This window comes from Taudactylus pleione, unplaced genomic scaffold (assembly GCF_031769625.1).
Source record: "Taudactylus pleione unplaced genomic scaffold, aTauple2 ptg000038l, whole genome shotgun sequence".
Classification (NCBI taxonomy): domain Eukaryota; kingdom Metazoa; phylum Chordata; class Amphibia; order Anura; family Myobatrachidae; genus Taudactylus; species Taudactylus pleione.
The window spans coordinates 1,637,352-1,657,017 of record NW_028284440.1 but is presented as its reverse complement, the minus strand read 5'-3'; the positions used below and the strand labels follow the sequence as shown (position 1 = coordinate 1,657,017).

At 46.9% G+C, this 19,666-nt stretch overlaps 1 protein-coding gene across 2 annotated transcripts in view; it reads left to right on the top strand.

Annotated features, from left to right (window-relative positions):
- SAXO6 (stabilizer of axonemal microtubules 6) overlaps nucleotides 1-19,666 on the top strand; it is a 67,035-nt gene that overhangs the window by 7,751 nt on the left and 39,618 nt on the right. The window contains exons 3-8 of one of the 2 annotated variants that reach the window (XM_088452455.1): nucleotides 1,874-2,385; nucleotides 10,600-10,734; nucleotides 12,255-12,434; nucleotides 13,586-13,728; nucleotides 14,560-14,659; nucleotides 18,176-18,214. In XM_088452455.1, coding sequence (XP_088308581.1) covers nucleotides 1,874-2,385; nucleotides 10,600-10,734; nucleotides 12,255-12,434; nucleotides 13,586-13,728; nucleotides 14,560-14,659; nucleotides 18,176-18,214 — 1,109 coding nt within the window. The remainder of the gene's footprint in view (nucleotides 1-1,873; nucleotides 2,386-10,599; nucleotides 10,735-12,254; nucleotides 12,435-13,585; nucleotides 13,729-14,559; nucleotides 14,660-18,175; nucleotides 18,215-19,666) is intronic. The other variant, XM_088452456.1, reaches the window with a different exon arrangement.

The window sequence follows — 19,666 nt, the reverse complement described above, 5'->3', positions numbered from 1 at the left end:
TAATTAGAGACACAGTCAGAAACAATTTATTTAATGATGTTCCAATTGAAGTGCAATTAAGGCACCTATGAAAGGAAGGACTGTGCCCACAGCAACACAATCACTGTCCCTGACGAAGCCCATCCGGGAAAAACGCGTAGGACACCTGCACTGATTACAGACTCACACGCTCCAACAGCGCCAGCCTACATCACAACAGCAACAGGCTACCTGGACCCGTGGTATGAGCTCTACCAAGGGGGGTCCAGACCTGCTGCCCTCACTGCCGGCGCTTGATTGGGACTTAATACGAAGGGAGGCGTAAGACACTGACTCCTCTGATCAACGTTTTTTTAGAAGAATGCATGCAAGACAGGGAACACGCTAAGCCGGAATTCACTACCTGCAAGCATCGCTGACAAGCCCAAGGTAGGAGGTGCGCGCACCATAACAACATCAACTTTACCTTGCATTCTCATACCTATACATTACCTTCATTGTGATATCAGAATAAGGAACCCAGTGTTGCCATCTGACCGTCCGGCAACTTTATTACAGCTTATGACCGGACCTGATCCAGGTCATATATAATCATTACAGACGGCATTGGGATTGCTGACCAAGGGAATAACCAAAGTGGATCTATTACTTGTTAAAAGTGACTGATATATTTTTTGCAAGTTTTTTTTCAAGATTTTCGTATATGTAAACTGCATATGAACTAGAGGTCTTTTAACCAATTGTGAGCAGTGATTTTGCAACATGCTGCTTTTAAACTTTGGACACTGTGACTCCACGGATATATATTTATATTTATTGTGTGCCTTTATTTCGTGCTGTCACTAACCTTGTTATACATTGATTACACATACTGATATATTTTATCTTCATTGCATTGCTATACCGTGTTTTATTAAATGCTATTTTTTATTTGTATACAATATACTTATCTATTCATTCATATATAGACATGTACATAAATGTACATTATAAAATTTTTTGACAACGCTGATCCTAGTTTTTTTACACATGCAGTTCCAATAGGTGCGCCCTATAAGATCATATCCACATATCAATTATTTAATCCGGTGATCTTGGAAGGGGTCACTTTGATCTGTGGCAGCCCTAAGGATATATAATACAGTTTTCTAATCACTCCCTGTCACAATAGCGCGGACATCACTTTACTGCTATACTAATTAATCTTGGTTGCCTACTGTGCAGGGATGTTCGGGAGACTTCACCATTTTGTAAGTGAACTATACTGCCAAGAGAGTAAAGCTGGGTACACTATATGATGTATCATACAAACTATAATATCCGGACGGTGATCAGGACGATACATCGTATAGCGTGTATTCCCGATCCGCCGTTTATTGAATCGTCCCAACTGCCGTGCTGCACGTCAGATGGGACGATGCAATGGACAATTCAGTGCTGTTACATGCAGCATGTAATAATACAGCGTGCCGTCATACGGCGTATTGTACAGTGTGTATGGCGAGCACAATGTATTGTTGCATCGCTGGGTTGCACCGTCGTATGGAGTGTATCCAGCTTAAGCCAGCCTCATATATCCACCTACTTCCCCAGTGAGCTGAGCTGTCCGGTGGTTTTTTGGCGCTATTGGTGAATCGCATCACTTTGGCCTTAATGCCACAATTTGTAGCATTTAAAATGGATGGCGGTTCCGCAATATCGCCATTCACTACTTCTCCCACACCTTTGAGAACCTCTTGCTATCACTATACCCAGAGGGCCTTTACACTATGTTGTCAAGTATGCAATTAGTTGATTCATTAGCCCTAACCTTAAGTAGATATTATTGAAAATATATATGTAGGGTTGGTGACTACATTTAATATATTAATATTTTGCTTGTCTGTGTTTAAAGGCATTACAAAAGAACCAAGCTTTCCTTCAAAAAGAAGAGTTCCATATTACAATCCACAAGTTTCAAAATCCTTACAGTGGAAGGAAAATGATGAATATGCTGTAGAATGTTTAAACTTAGGCGATGGCATTGGAAAAGATTTCTTGGTTGAAGAGAAAATACAAACACCAGATGCCCCGAGGTTACCAAGACAATCCAGATCTCGGTCAGCACTTCCCAGAATGCAATCTGCTGATGGCCACAAAGCACTTTCCAAAAAGCAGTCTACTGATGGCCCTTCGGCGGTTGCCAGAATGCAGTCTGCTGATGACCCTTCGGCGGTTGCCAGAACGCAGTCCGCTGATGGCCACTCAGTAATACCCAAAATGCGGTCTGCTAATGGCCAGTCAGCAGTTCCCAGAATGCAGTCTGCTGATGACCAGTCAGTAGTAGCGAAAGTGAAGAACAATGAAACAAAAGACAACAATACAATGCCAGCAAGTAAATCAAGTCCACAAAAAGAAACCAATGGGGTAAGAATGGAAATTACCTAACCATTATATCAATCAATCATGTCAATTTATAAGTACATTTTATGTAGCGCCAAAATATTCTGACATACGAGAAACTGGATACTTTCGTAACATTGAGGTGATGTGCAGTGGAAAAGTATGAGAGAGCCCTGCTAGATAGAGCCTACAGTCTGATGCAGATCTGGGAAATGAAAACAATGGTACATGTATTTGTTTGGTAATGTGGGACAGTCACATGTATTTCCATAAGGATTAAGGCTGGTAAGTGCTAAATACACCTGGATGGATTGACACACCGGCTAATTTCTGTAATTATGGGCCGTATTCAATTAGTGGTGAAAACGGCCATTTGTAGCCAAAAAAAACATCAACAGGCGAAAAAAGTGTGTCTTAAGGGTTCAGAAAAAAATCCCCAAATTTTTAGCCAAAAATAGGGATTTTGCATTTTTTTTTCTCCTGGTCTGGGATGGAAAAAACTTTTCTTCAGTTTTTTTTCGCCTGTTGCCATTTTTTCCAGTTTTTTTGTGTGAAAATTTCGCCCTTTTTTTTGGGCAAAAACAGACTTTTTCGCCAATGGTGGAAAAAACGACCGCTTTCGCCGCTAATTGAATACGCCCCATAGACTATAATCTCCATTGGGGCAGGGACTGATATAAATGACAAATAGTCTCTGTACAGTGCTGCTTAAATTGGCTGTGCCATATAAATAAAAATACCGTATATACTCGAGTATAAGCCGAGTTTTTCAGCACAAAAAATGACGACGTCTCTCCCATGCAAAGCGGCCGGAGGAGCGGACAGCGGCGGGACCAGGAGCGGGGGTTTCAGGTAAGTGATTTTTTTTTTTTTTTACTCTTGTCATGTCTCCCTCTACTGGGGGGGACTACAGGGGGCACTACCAGGGGGCGATTACTACAGGGGGCTCTACCAGGGGGCGATTACTACAGGGGGCATTATCAGGGGGTGATTACCACTGGGGGAACTACCAGGGGGGGATAACTACAGGGGGCACTACCAGGGGGGGATTACTACAGGGGGCACTAAATGAGGGGATTACCACTGGGGGAACTACCAGGGGTAGATTACTACAGGGGGCACTACCAGTGGGGGATTACTACAGGGAGCACTACCAGTGGGGGATTACTACTGGAGGCACTGAAAGGGGGGGGGGTTACCACTGGGGGCACTACCAGGAGGGATTACTACTGGGGGCACAACCAGGGGGAATTACTACTGGGGGCACTACCAGCTGCTGCCATTTCCCACACTAGGCTTATACTCGAGTCAATAAGTTTTCCCAGTTTTTTGGGGTAAAAGTAGGTACCTCGGCTTATATTCGGGTCGGCTTATACTCGAGTATATATGGTAATAATTTCATGGGGAAAGGTGAAAGGTTTCCAAGAGGGAGCAGATAGTGACACAACACTATTTTCTGGTGCACCTAACCCAGCATAATAAGAATCCCCTTCTAATAACATAGACACAGTGATCGCTATCAGAATGCTGTGTACTATGCGGTTCTGTAACTCTATTTTAGTAGGATTTTGTTTGCAGGTTATACAAACTGTGTGAAAGTAGTGTTTTTATTTCTGCCAGTTTTTTTCCTGTATAATATCTATAAAGGAATATATCTACTGAAAATATAAAATTTGCTTGTGTACAGTAGGAGATAAAAATAAATAAAACAATAAGAAATGATTCTTGGTTAAACAAACACAGCATGAACCAGCATACATATCTGGTTGCAGAAGGTTTACATCTTGATTTATGTATATCTTACATATACCCCAAGGCCTTGTGTACACAAAATCCTTTCTTTCTACTTCAGGGTCCATAGGGTATCCACAGGATACCTTGGGGTATAGGTGTGACGTCAGTCGCCGGGAACCATAGAGTTAAGCTTTTCAGCCTCCCAGGATGCACTAGGGTCCCCCTCCTATACCCCGCCCCCGGGCCAAGGCACCTCAGTTTAGTTTGGTGCCCGGCCGGAGTCGGGTGCACCTGTCGGAGTGGGGGCTAGAAGAGCCCCTGAAGCTTTCTCCTATGCAGCTGTGGCTGCACATCTGGATGTACAGCATGGACAGTCAGTCCTGACGTCCATGCTGTCTTCCCTACACCCCCGCCGGTACCAGAACGCCGGTACCGATCCGGGGATGCTGGTGAGCATCTGGGGTCACAGCTAGCGGTGACCCCAGATGTTCCGGACCATGGCCGGATTTAAGGGGGACAAAGGTAAGCAGCGGGGTCCCGCGGTGGGTCCCCGCTGATCACATGGTCCTGAGTCCCCAGGCAGGGGGCTCCCTGGGGACTGGCTGCAGCGTGGAGCCAGGCGACCAACCTGCGCTTCCACTACCCCCTGGGACAGCGGACCGCAGCAGAGCGGTAGCGCTGCGGCGTCCCAGGGGTTAAATGCATTCCAGGGGAGCGCGCCTTCCCTGTCTCACAGCCGGCGCCTCCCCCGCTGCACACAGCCCTCTCTGCACGCTGCCGACTGGTCCTGTGGCAGCGCTCCTCCCCCAGGCCAGCCTCCTCTCTGCTCCTCGGTGGCCATCTTCTTCTGGACGCATGGTGAACGCTGCTGGAAGCGCTGGACGGAAGCATCGGGGTCTGGGTCCCCCCGCATACCTCTCCTCCGCTGTGGTGAGGTCTGTGTATGCAGCGCTGTGTCCTACCAGACCCTGTGTCTGCGTAGTTGAGTGATCAACGCTGTTAGTGCAGGAATTGATTTTCTTTGCATTGTATGTGACTGTGCTAGCGCTGCTGCCTGTAACTTTTCTTCTAAACTGTCAGTTTTATTCTGTCCCTGTTCTTTCTGCTAAGCCCTTGCGGTGCGGTGCTGCAGGGTGGTCTCTCGCCTATTTACTATATAATTGGTGAGAGGGGTCACATACTTGGTGCCATCATGTCTGAAAGTGATTTTCCTCTCCGGCTACAATGTACTACATGTAAAGTACCGTTAGCGGAGGGGGAGGGTAGCGCGGAGGGCCTTTGCCGGCTGTGTTTGTCCATGGCGCGGCTGCTTACGGTTACAGCACCGGTACAGGAGCCGCCCTGGGCTTGTTTCGCTCAGGCGCTTACAGCCTTAGTGGGCCAGTTAGCTCCGCAGCCCGCGTTTACACCGATGGGTTTGTCCCAGCAGTCAGTGGTGTCGTCACCCATGCAGGGTTTCCCACGACAATTGGTGGTACCCCACAGTCTCCCTATTTCCCCGCTCCCGGTTTCTCAGGAGCCAGCGTGGGTTAACTCCCTGACGAGTTCTGTACAGCACTTGTCGGATGTGTTGCAAGGGGAGTCTGTGATGCGGCCGCATAAACGGCCGGTGGCGTCTCTGTCTGCTCCTTATGAGGATGACGAGGGGACGTCTGATGATGGGGAGATTCTGGATCCTTACGATTAGGAACCTCTCCACAGTAAGGACGCTGATGCAAAGTCCAAGGTATATATTCCTGGACTTATTCGGGCGGTCCGCACAGCCTTGGTGATTGAGGACGAAGTTCCCCCAGCGGCTAAATCAAAGTATGCCTTTTTCAAAGATGTGATGGGCGATGCCACAGTCTTTCCTCTTTCGGGTCAGTTAGTGGACCATTTAGAGGAGGCGTGGAAACAGCCTGGCAAAAGATACCAGCCGCAGAGACGCCTGGTGGTGGCTTATCCGTTCGCGGATAATTATTTTGCTAAGTGGGAATCCCCTCCACAGGTGGATTCTCACGTGACCCGTCTTGTCCGTAGTGCCACATTGCCGATGCCATCCATGTCCTCCCTTAAGGATGCTACGGACCGCAAGGTGGAGATCTGCCTGAAGTCCGCTTATTCCCTTGCGGGGGGGGGGGGCAGCACGGCCGGCTATGGCCATTTGCTGGGTTGCCAGAGCGATGGAGCGCTGGGCGGATTCATTAGAGGCTTCTTTTGATTCCAACTGTCCGGCTGAACAGGCGGAGTTGATTGGTAATCTCCGTGATTCGGCCACTTATATCAACGAGGCGGCCTTAGACATTAGTACTCTGGTGTCTAGAATTTCTTCAGCAACGGTGGCTGCTCGTCGCACCTTGTGGCTGCGATCCTGGAAGGCGGACGCAGATTCCAAAAAGGGTCTGGAGGCGTTGCCGTTTACCGGAGAAGTTCTCTTCGGTCCGGATCTGGATAAGATTGTGGCCACGCTGGCGGCAGCCAAATCGGCTTGTCTCCCGTCGGCCGCTGCTCCTTCTGGTTCTGGACCATCGTCCTTTCGGTCATCTAGGGCCCAGGGCAGGCCCAAACCACAGTCGTTTCCTCGACAGGCTGGCCCTAGGAAATCGGCCAAGCCCCGGAAGCAGGCATGGAGTACCAGACGTCCGGCCCCCAAGCCAGATGACAAGCCTGCGGCCTGAGGGTCCGGGCCTCCCTTTGGGGGATCCCAGGGTGGGAGCCCGCCTGCTGCAGTTCGCCCAGTGTTGGTCGGCCACTACGACAGACACTTGGGTTCTGGAGGTGGTCTCTCACGGGTACGCCCTCTCCTTCCGGCACAGACCCCCGGCGCGATTCTTCACCACGGGTCTACCATCAGACCGGAACAAGGCTATGGAGCTGCGGAAGGTATTGCACACTATACTCCAGGCTGGAGTTATAGTGCCTGTTCCATTCTCCCAGTTCCTCAGGTTTGCAATCCGCAGCGACCACTTCCAGTTTCGGGCGTTACCTTTTGGCCTGGCGACAGCACCATGTGTTTTCACCAAGGTGATGGCGGTCATGGCGGCTTCTCTGCGGCTGCAGGGAGTCCGCATGTTGCCGTACTTGGACGACCTGTTATTGGTGGCAGGATCTCCAGAGCTCCTGTAAAGCCACTTGGACCTGACCATTGCACTGCTGCAACGGCACGGCTGGCTAATCAACTGGCAGAAGTCCACTCTAATCCCGTCTCGGAGGATTCTGCATCTGGGAGCCTTATTGGACTCGGGACAGCAGAGGATCTTCGTGACGGAGGACAAGATCTGTGCTTTACAGTCAAGGGTGCGCAGTTGTCTGCACAGCCGCCGGGTGTCCCTACACTCGGCGATGAGGTTACTGGGCTCCATGGTGTCGGTGTTCGACATGGTGGAATTCGCCCAGTTTCACTGCAGCACCTGATCCTGTCCAAGTAGAACGGGCTGCCTCAGTCTCTGAAGTCCCAGACGATTGTGATCACCCCGGAGGTTCGCCTGTCCCTTGCTTGGTGGTTACAGACGACTCACCTCAACAAGGGACGTCCATTCTGGGTTCCAAATTGGGTCGTGTTGACAACGGACGTGAGTCTTCGGGGCTGGGGAGCAGTTTCGGGTCCACACTTGTTCCAGGGCAGGTGGATGCCGACAGAAGCGGAGCTTCCAATCAATATCTTGGAACTCCTTGCGGTCTTCAATGCTCTCCAGCAGGCACATCGGTTTCTCCAGGGTCACCCGGTGCAGGTCCAGTCGGACAACGCTACCACCGTGGCCTACATAAACAGGCAAGGAGGAACTCGCAGTCGGGCGGCTCTCGTAGAGGTCTCTCGGATCCTGGTTTGGGTGGAGCACAATCTTCCGGCCATATCAGCGGTCTTCATCCCGGGAGTGCTAAATTGGGAGGCGCACATTCTAAGTCGCCAGGACGTTCATCCGGGGGAATGGTCCCTGCACCCGGACGTTTTTCAACTGCTGGTGGACAGGTGGGGTCTTCCAGAGATCGACCTCATGGCGTCCCGGCACAACAACAAGTTGCCGGTGTACGGGTCTCGCACAAGAGACGAAGGGGTGTCTCTGGTGGATGCTCTGTCCGTCCGGTGGACGTTTCAGTTTGCATACCTGTTCCCTCTGGTCTCCCTTCTTCCACGGGTAATCCGGAAATTCAAACAGGAAGGAGGGACGCTCCTGTTGATAGCTCCCGCGTGGCCCAGACGGCACTGGTTCTCAGACCTTCAGGGTCTGTCCGTGGACAGTCCTCTGCGGTTGCCGCTACGACCGGACCTTCTGTCTCAGGGTCCTTGTCTTCACCCGGACCTGACTCGGCTGTCTTTGACGGCGTGGCTGTTGAGACGGCCATGCTGAGGTCCCGGGGGTTTTCCAGCTCTGTGGTGCGTACCATGTTGCGAGCTCGGAAACCGTCTTCCGCGAGGATATACCATCGCGTGTGGCATACGTTCTTCCAGTGGTGTCCACCGAGAGGTTATGCACCGCGGGAGTTTCGTCTGTCTCGGATTCTCGCCTTCCTGCATGCGGGACTAGATCATGGGCTTCGCCTTGCTTCTTTGAAGGTGCAGGTTTCGGCCCTATCTGTCTGGTTTCACTGTAGGATTGCTACAATCCCGGATGTGCGTACCTTTATGCAAGGTGTTCTCCACATTCAGCCGCCCTTTGTTCCACCTGTGGCGCCTTGGGATTTGGCTGTGGTCCTGAGGGCTCTCCAAGGACCGCCGTTTGAACCACTGGGCTCAGTGGATCTTAAATGGCTCACAGCTAAGACTGTTTTCCTTCTGGCTATTGCTTCGGCCAGACGTGTTTCTGATTTAGGGGCTCTTTCTTGTAAACCCCCTTTCTTGGTTTTTCATGGGAACAGGGCAGTGCTCCGCACTCGGCCCAAGTTTCTTCCCAAAGTTGTTTCCCAGTTTCATGTTAACGAGGAAATCGTTGTTCCGGCCTTTAACTCACCGGATCTCTCCGTGGTTGAGGCCTCTTTGGAAGCTGTGCGTTCCTTAAGGGCTTATGTTGACCGCACTTCTTCGTTTAGGAAGTCGGACGCTTTGTTTGTCCTCTATGGCTTCCGTAAAAAGGGTTGGCCTGCTTCAAAGCAAACTTTGGCAGCCTGGATCCGTATGGCTATTTCTGAAGCTTATCTTCATGAAGGCCTGCCGGTTCCTCCTTCTGTGAAGGCTCATTCCACTAGGTCTGTGGGTCCTTGGTGGGCAGCTCGACGTGGTGCCTCTGCAGTCCAGATCTGCAAGGCTGCTACGTGGTCCTCTGTCCATACCTTTGTGAGGTATTACAGGTTTGACACCTTCACCTCTCAGGATGCTTCCTTCGGGCGGCGGATTCTCCTTTCTGCACAGGAGCGTCCCCACCCTTAAAGGATACTGCTTTGGGACATCCCCAAGGTATCCTGTGGATACCCTATGGACCCTGAAGTAGAAAATATGAGATATGGTAAGAACTTACCCTTGTTATCTCTATTTCTACGAAGTCCATAGGGTTCCACAGGACTCCCGCCCTGTCGCACCTGTGCTGCAGATGGGCTTTGCTCTGGTCACCGGTTTTTCGTCTCCCTCTGGTGAGAATGTGATTTGTATGTGTCCAGATCTTTTTTCTCTCTCTTCCTTCTCCTCCTCCGGCCTATGGCTTGATAACTAACTGAGGTGCCTTGGCTCGGGGGCGGGGTATAGGAGGGGGACCCTAGTGCATCCTGGGAGGCTGAAAAGCTTAACTCTATGGTGCCCGGCGACTGACGTCACACCTATACCCCAAGGTATCCTGTGGAACCCTATGGACTTCGTAGAAATAGAGATAACAAGGGTAAGTTCTTACCATATCTCATATTTTTTTTTTATTCTAGGCAATTGTTAGATTTTCATAAAATGTTAGTTTTCTATTTTACCTGACCATAAGAACAGAAGAGCTGTGTTTATTATGTTCTATATCTTATCTGTCCGGTTATTGGCAGATACTGGTTGTACGCAAGATTACTTTATTCACTTTTTTTTGCCGGTATTACATATTGCATCTTTTTAATAGTAGACAGTGCATCTGATCATATGATCAGTTTTCTATGCTCTTGGTGTATACAGCGCTGTGCTGCCCACTTTGAAAGTCATTGTCATGGCAGTTCATTATCAGCTAAATTACGATTTATCACTTTCTCATGTCTGAATAGATGCTATTTACACACATGTTTTTAACATGCATACTACACATATCATGTGTAAGCCAAGGGTAAGGTGACAAGATTTTTTTGTGTCTTTGTTAGATGACACTAATTCTCCTATTAGTTGGATCAGTTCTGGTTCCATTTTAACCATAGTGGTCATTCTCTGCCATCTACCATAATGGTTTACTCTAATTGCAGAACATCATTGCCAAGCATAGGGACAGTTTTTAGCCAATACATGATGAAATAGCTGATCAATTGGCTGATATCAAGTGCAGAATGTATGGGCACCATCAGACATGTTTGTTTATTATCAGAGCAATGGCAAGCAACAAACAGGATGCTAACTTAATGCACCATTAACAGTTTCACAGAGTTCTGCAGGAGAAAGCAGGTTTGAACCAAGCCCCTTCTCATCATCCACTGAAGATGTCTGAATACAGAAGGCAGTTCGAAAGAAAGAGTCCCACAAAAAACTCTCCGTTACTTGCTGCAGAGCAGGTATGTGTAAGTATATGGCACATAACATACAATAACTTGTGATTATATTACATTTATTTTGAATTGTTTGTTAAAAATCATACAGCATTCCAAGGTTTGCAAAATTCATAGTCAGTTTTTCCTGTAGTGGAACTAATGTCATCACATGCATGGTAATCACTTCAGCTAACTATTGTTACCACATATCTCCTATTTTTTGCATTGTGGCACAATGTCATTCTTATGTTTGATTTTATTACGTGGTGTTGCTGTGTTCAGTAGAACATTTTAGAAAACCTAGGATGTAGTACACTATGAATGCTTTTCTTTTAAAGTAGTATCTACTGTATGTGCTCCTTGTTGATAGCACATAGGTAACAAGTATATGGTGGTTATATTACAGCCCTGATTACGAAGCTGGCTCCCTTTTTAGTTTAATCTCTTATTAGATGTCCTACACTCTGATTGTGACCTTGGTCATTTTTTAATTTTGGGAAAGGGGTTACGGAAGCCAATTACACATCATTCTGTTTCTTTGGGGCAGATACAATTAGCCGCGAGGTTGACCCGGCAACTAATTGCTGTCCAAAATCCCCGCGGCGTGGGGAAAAGCTATTCAATTAAATAGCCTTGTCCCTGCGCCATAAAATTCGGGACTCGCGCTTAAACACATTGATTCCGCAGTTTACGCAGAATCAATGTGTTTTTTTCCCCACGTGTGAGGCCAAATAATGTGGATGTTACCTCACACCACCAAGTGCTGCGATGTAAAGTCCGACTGCGGGGAGTCGCGTGCGGGGTCTTCGACTCCCGCGCAAGGAATCACTGGCAAATGAATTGGACTGGCGCAAGTAATCCCCGGTAATTGAATCTGCCCCTTTGTGTCCATTTCTATTGATCTTGTGTGAAATCTAGAAAACTCTGGACAATGAATAGCAGTGTAGCCCAGAAATATTTTTAGTTGTGATACCTCAGGATTATGAGTTTCTCATATTTATTCCGGTTGGCAGATTTCTTTGCGTTTTAGATAGAAAGAAGAGCTGATATATAAATTGATATGTTTGCTCTGGTGCTAGTTTCTATAGCTCCAAAGTTATTAACACATGGTGCAGAAATGAAATATGTGGCTCTCCATAGGCAGAGTCATAATGTACCTCCCATTATGTGAAACTAATTGTTAATCAGAATTTATTAAGATTATTAAAAATGAGTTGTTATTATAATAGGCAATGGGTCATGAAATCGATTCAGACATAATTATTCCTGACAAAAAAAGGCTTAAAGTCCTAGATATAGGGAGATAGACCTATAGGTGCCAATTCCATTGGGAGTGATTTGTGGCTGCACACCACTGGGAATTCCGGTAGCGCAGCATTGCAGATTTCCTCCTATGGGGTGCAAGGAAATATCTGTGATGTTGGCCATCAGTCATAGTATGGTGAATGGTTCTAAGGATACCACACACGAGGCCTATATCTGGTGTGGTAAACTCTAATTTGTTGATGTAGTGCGCCCATTTGTACATATTTTTCTTCTGTCAGGTCATACACAACAAGAATCAATCTGTTCCTCCATTTAAGTTAAATAAAGTCAGGACAGAGACCGAGTATAACAGTCAGTATAAGGGATCGCCACCTGTGAAAGGACCAAAATTAAGGAAGGACTGGGAAGACAAACATCTTATGGAATATGACCAAGAACACCACCCACCTAAGAGGAAGGTAAACTATTCTGCATGCAGTCTTAATCACTGACATCTTTTGCATATGGATTAATTATTAAATGATTTATAATAGGAACATTCTCCTGGAATAGGTACAGAATTGTTTGTATAGTAATATGTAACACAATGCTTGGGGCTGATTCAGAGATGGACGCTATTGTGGCAGCCACTGCATCATTGTACACAGCAGTTGTACAACAATATGTAAACGCCGCAGGAGGCGTCTTGTGTATGCATAGTGCGGCTCCTGCGCAGATCTGCAAACATCGGAGATGTACGTAAATATCCGATTTATGTAGATCTCTGAATTGGGACCATTATGTTTTGTTACTTAGCAGGCCATAACACTTAAGCTGGGTACACGCTATACAGATATATCTGCAGATGATGGTTGCACGTACATACTGAACAACCATCATCTGTGCCTGCTCGCAGGTCCGGGTGATCAGGGGGCGTGTCCCGGCGGCCGGGGGCGTGACTCTCCCCCCCTCCTTGCGGCTGCCGCTGTGTGCGTGTACGGGCGGTCTGCAGACCGCTCGTACACCTGCTGATGGACAGATATGTCTGCAGACATATCTGTCAATCGGCTGTGCAGCAAAGCCAATGCGATATGTCTGTGAACGCCGACGTTCACCAACATATCGCGGGTACACACTGCCCAACAGGCAGCAGATACACTGGCCGATCAATTGATCGGCCAATATATCTGTCAGTGTGTACCCAGCTTTAGTTATATAAGCATATTAGATGTATAGAGGGCTCAATGATATCCTATAGAGATGCAGCACAGTTAATTAGAACACACCGAGTAATCCTGCACGTAATGGCCAGGTGAGAGGATACCAGAACACACACCTACATTGCCATTTGGCCTCATCCACTGAAAAAACAATTCACAGAACTATACAGCGTGTTCTAATTAAGGCCACACACATTCTGCCATTGTGCTAGCTTTTTTTTCTTCTTTGATGTTTTACATGCTTTTTGTTTTTACACTAGTGTTCAGGAACTCGCTTCAGGCTTCAACTATGTGGTAGAATTGAAACAGTCCAAACCTCACGATTATACTGTAACTAGTTTGAAGCCTTCTGTTTATTTAATAATTTAGGTTTATGGGTTTTTTTTTGTTCTCATATTACATTTCTCTAGGACAAGAAGAAAAAAATCTGTGAAGTGGATTCTGGTACAGAAAAAGTATATTCATCTGAGATTGAACAGAAAGAAAAAGTTCAGAGAGAAATTGTTAAAAAAAAAATTATTCAACATGTTAACAATCCATCCAAATGTTATAGGTATAGTCATGTTCATTCAAGGTTTGTCATGATGATTTTAAAATGTTTAGGTTTTTTTCATATAATTATTTATATTGAAACTGATTTTCAGATCCAGGGGTACAGAAGAAAATAAAGTGGTGGGAGGCAGAGGGGGAAATAAAAGGGGAGGGACATGTGTAGGAGGATAAAGTAAACTCCAACCTAAGACCTCAAACATAAAACCAGGGACTGATGTCAAATATTCGAGAAACATTTCTTTGTACCAACTGTTTACTTTAATTCTGCATTTTATACATATTACATTTAAACAGGGCCCCAGTACTTAAGTAGGTATGGCAAGCCCAGTTTTAATACTGGAGCCCTTGGTACATGCTAGTGCTGAATGGAGTGTGGACATGCCACTTTGGGGGTGTGGCAGTGCCTCGCAGGCAGGCTCAGGTACTTCATACCCACCCCACTCTCCTCCCAGCACCTCTGCATAGCAAATATGATTAATTTTACTTTTATTCTCATCTATATAAGCAACACACACATTCTAGCCCTTTTTTCAGGACCCATAAGAGAAAATAAAAACAAAAAGGTCACATCTTGCAGTGAAAAGTTTGGATGGGAATAAAATATAAAGTTACGGTACTTATTTACAGCATTTTACCCTAACTTTAGATTTTTATATGTATTACTATCTTACTATTATAAGCCATATATATATTTTATATCCGGTGACACAAATATGTGCAGTGACCTCCATAAAATGCAGAGAAGATCACAGTAACCGCCATACAATGCTGACTATCAGTGACTGTCATCGCATTGACCAAATATATCACTTTACCATTTCTTGCATTCTAGGAAAGCAAAAACTGAGTATTCTGCTAATTTTTCATCGCCCTCAGACTATAACTACAAGGATGGAGCCTGGGTAAGAGCAAAGCAGGAAGTACATGACCAAGTGAGTAACCTCTGACTGTTAAACTTGTTCTCACCTAGGTGCTTTTATACCTATAGTGTAAAATAAAGCCTATAACTGAAACAATCAAGTTTTTATTGCTCAGTCCTTAAAGTACAATGCACAGAGGGGCGATGCAGAGGTGAATGCACCCACAGCATATGCGAGCATCCATGATGATGGACGCGATGGTCTTGACCATCGCGACCATCGGGCTTGCGACGGAGACCCTGCGGTAGGGTCTCGTTGCCGCAAGCCCTGGAGTGATTTTGGCTCTATCAGAGCCAAAATCACTCCCACTGACATCACTAGTGATGTCAGTGGGGCCGGCTTCAGATGGTAGGCGTTACCCATGGGAACTCCTCCGTCTGGCAGGCACGCCCCCGGCACGCCCACCAAAGGGGGCGTGCTGTCAATCAACATCGACAGCACGCCCCCTTTGGTGCGAGACCCGGAGCAATGGAGAGCCCATCGCTCGCCGGGTCTCGCGCATGCGCACGACAGAGCTCCCTCCATCGTGCGCATGCGCAGTGGGGGAACATCGACCCGCTTGCGAGCGTCCTGCGCTCGTGAGCGTGTCTAAATGACCCCCTTAATGCATAAACTTGTCCAAATTCATAGTTGTACACATCCCTGCAGTTAGGCTGCCCCTAACCATATGCTTGGCTTGATACCTGTCATCATCAGTGTGTACTTGCACCAGTACTATTCTAGATGCAAAAGATCTGTTTGAAAACATGTATATTAACGCTTCTGTCCAACTCTGCATAGCCTTCAACATAGTTCCTTCAACATGCCCTCAGTGAACATTGCCTACATGAGACACCAAGTTACAGCACAGTTGCGCCCTTTCAGTCACAGGAGCAGTGCGAAAGCATGCAAGAAACTGTAAAGCGCAACGGAATATGCTGAGCTATATAAGAAACTGTTAATAAATAAATAAAAATAAGAAACACTCTGCAAAAGCACTTGCATTTAGTGCTCCATCAGCTCCATAATTGGTATGATTATATTGGGAGACATAGTTATTAACCCCTTGGAGCACCAGCAGGCAGCGGCAAACATGGACCGCCAGCGCAGTTCTTATCTGGTGCCGGTCACTTGCTAATCAAAGCTCACGGGCTGGCAGCCAATCAGGAGCCACTACTGCTGATTGGCTGCCGGTCCGCGAGCTCTGATTGCCTCTCGACCGGTGGTGCTGTCTCTCCATAACTGCTTGCCAGAGAGCCAATTGTAAGCAGCTGACGGGCCGGCACCAAATCAACATCGCTGACACCTGGGCTCCCCTCGACAGCCTTGTGTGCATGACTCGGTGCAGGGGGAGCAGCAGACCACAGAGGCAGCTCTGGCACCATAGCAGCCGCACCTCTTGCACCCACGGTAGTTACGCCACTGGTTGCATGCATGTTAGCGGGGAGAGTCTCGGCACGGAGTATCTTCTACGCATGCCCCAGAAAGGGGCCGTGGCCGAACGGGGGAGGTGGCGAGTCCTTGTGACACACCCCAAATTTGTCACACTTGGGTGCGCACCCAGCACTTACTGAGGTGCTGGGCTTCCCCCAAGCTCTCCCCTCACAGTGAAAAGATGTCGTGCACATGTGCACTGCTGGTGAGAAAGGCACAGGGCAAGCTGTTTTGGTGGGTCACTGCTAAAAGGGCAGGGTGCATTTTCCCCCTTTAAATTTGGACTATATGTATATGTGTGTGTTTATATATGAGCGAAGATAGGAATTTTGCCATTAAGACTAACTATCACTTGAAACTGCCATCTAACAATGTGAACTAAGTGACTTGCATCAACAAACTGCTATTTATTACTTCCTATGTTTACTTAATGCTGAATACATATACCCTCCAAGAACGTGAGATGGAGATGGCCTGAAGTGGATGCGCAATGACACTGTTAAAATCTGCTAAAAAAAAAAATCATAAAATGACCAGCAATATCACCACATTATCTAATCATTATAGCAGTCAAAAAGTTTTAATGTTTTTCCTTTTTAAAAATATAATTTTTGAGGAATTTCTGATTCAGGAAGCTTAGAAGTCGTCACTATGATAACATTGCTAAACTCAAGTTATTGATGTTAGTAAGTTTCCTCATTTAGACAAAAGGAATGGAATTGAAATGCTGGCTGCTGTTTAGCCGACGGTTAAAATCCCGACAGCAGGAAATCCCGACAGCGGTAGCTAAGTGATCTAACCCTCCCCTCTCTCCCCTCTTCCCTAACCCTCCCCTAGGGGTGCCTAACCCTAAACTCCCGGGGTGGTGCCTAACCCTACCCAAAACCTAACGCTAACCCCGCTAACTGCCCTAAACCTAACCCTCTTCCCCCGCGGTTAACTGGACGGACGCCCCGAACTTACCTTGTTCGGGAACGCATCGTCCTGGATTCTGGCGTTGGGATTATGATAGGCGTCTGTATTTTGACATCTATCTTAAATCCTTTGCCGGCATTCTGCAGTTGGGATTGTGACCGGCGGTGTAACTACATCCCAGACAAAAACACCAAATGGCAGGGAGAGGACCTTGAGATACATTTCATTTTTCTATTTCTAGAAGCTGAGTTGCTTATTGTTCGGAACTGTGGCTGTTCTTGAATGTATCATTGTTGTGGTGGAACTATCAACAGGGCACCCGGAGGCATGGTCTAGCAACGCCATCACTCACCCCACCCCCCCCAGTAACCCTCTCTCTTACCCCTATCCGGAGATGAAAGGTGAAGTCCAGTAAATGGCCATGTATTGCCTGTAGCTGATAGACGGTTTTCACCATCTAAAGATGCGGCTGTCCCTCCTTCCTTCCTCCTCTGCGCCCCCTGACAGTAGACACCCGGAGGGCAATGCTTTCATTGCCTCTGGGAGTTCCGCCACTGTATCATTGGCCATAAAAGGAGTGTAATTTTGGCCTACAAATACATACTTGCCGACATTTTAACCATGTCCCCAGGGAGATGACAGAGGGAACCCTAGTGCTTGGTGGTGGAGCACCATGAATTGTGTCATTGTAGCCCTGCTTCTGCTGTACAGTGCCATGATTTGCTGCATTGTGGTGAGGGGGGCCAGACCAGGATGACGCGACTTACCGCTAATCTCATCATTGAGCCCTCAGAGCGCTGACTTCTCTGGGGATATAAGCAGCTGTGGTAGGCTGACCTCAGTCTCGGAAGTCTGGGGAGTAGGCAAGCATATTATTTGGAGCATTGAGGGTGTGTATGATTTAATCCTAAGAAAAAACATACGTGAATAACATGCCATTTTCAGTTCAGTTTGTACCATTGCAATTGCCATTTTGTTCTTTAAGGAAAAGGTTGTCATTTCCTGTATTAGTTCTTACTGCAATTTAATCATTTTGGGCATAATATGATCAGTTTTATTTTTCTTCCATTTGTGTTTTACTTTGTTTTTTTTTTTTTATTATTCATTTGCTGAAATGTGTGGCTAGGTGGCAGCAAAGCTCTGATTAACTTTGTTCAATTTGTTACAATAATGTGATTGTTCTGTGTTTTTATTCTTTAGGACCCTCCTCTCAGTGTAGGCTCCATGTGGGTTGCTGAGGTTGGTTTCTAAATGTTTTGTTCACTCTTGAAACTATATTATTATTTAATTTAAATTAATGTATAATACTTTGACTGCGAAGTAAACTGCATGCAGAGTTTTCAGTTTGAAATAGAACATATGATGCAGTTGTAAAGACACTTTGTGCATGTGACCTGTTCCTGCAATTTACATTCAGAGTATTCAGCTATAAAAATAGATAATGTATATATCAATCATTTTCCTAAATCAGACTAAAACATTGATAAAGATAGAGGGCAGAGCCTATACCGCACATGCTATCTCTGTATACTGTTCCAAGATAACCTCATTAAATACCCACACACTTTTTACACTTTTTTTCACGTACAGATGTGTCCTCTTACATCTAGTCTAAATACGTCACACAGCGCGACTTTCCTGGTGTGAGTGAGCCGGCAGGTCCCGTAAATGCGTAAGTCGCAATGCTATGTGACTACCAGCAGACTGTTCTGATTACTTTGATATGCGACACTTGTATATCTATGTGCACGTGAGTCTGTATATGAAGCACAATGGATCTTGGAATGAAAAAAGCTGCGGCTGCTACATTGTAGCACTCCATATACAGATATACAAGTGTGACATATCAAATTAATGAGCACAGTCTGCTGGTGGGTTCTAGTTGCATCACATTGCAACTTAGACGCATTTTTGGGCGAAAAAAGACGCCCAGCGCTAGGAGAGTCTCACGGGGACCTGGTGCACCGAGAGGGGCTTTTTAGCCTGATTTTAGCAAAGACGTATAAGGACAAGTTACAACATAATCTTATACACCACATAAATGATACAATATCTTTGTGTAACTATATTGCATTGACAAGCTAGTATCATAGAGCAGATTCCTTACTGATTGCATCCTATACAACAGGGCTTGACAAATCCCGGGGGCAGGTCGCCATGGCGACCAGATTTTGCTACCTGGCGACCACATTTTACAGAGAGGGAGGAAGCAGATCTTTGTCAGCCCCAGCGGAGATTTGTGAGCATGCCTGTGGTATTGTGGTGGTAATTTCATGCACAGGAGTACATGTCCTGAGTGTTATCTGCGGTGACTGCTGTTTCTGTATGTCCCGGCCTGTGCGGACTTCACCTGTCCGTGTTGGCCGGCGCTGACTTCTGCCATCCTCATTCTCCTGTCCGTCCCGGCCGGCGCTAACTTTTGCCATCCGTCCTGGCTGTCTTTTGTCACCTAATTCCGGCTGCATAGAGCCCCCCAGTAAGAGGCTCTATGCGTGGCCGGGGATTGAGGCTTCGGGGGGTAGTGGTGTGGCCCAAGGGGGAATGGTGCGAAGGGGTCTTTTGTATGAGCGCACCCCCTTAGTTGTGTGGCTGTGGGGGTTGGCTGCCCGAGGGGTAGGTCCTCAGTAATATGGCCCCAGGGAGGATGGGGGGGATTTGCCGGGAGTAGTACTTTTTGGCACCATTGTTTAT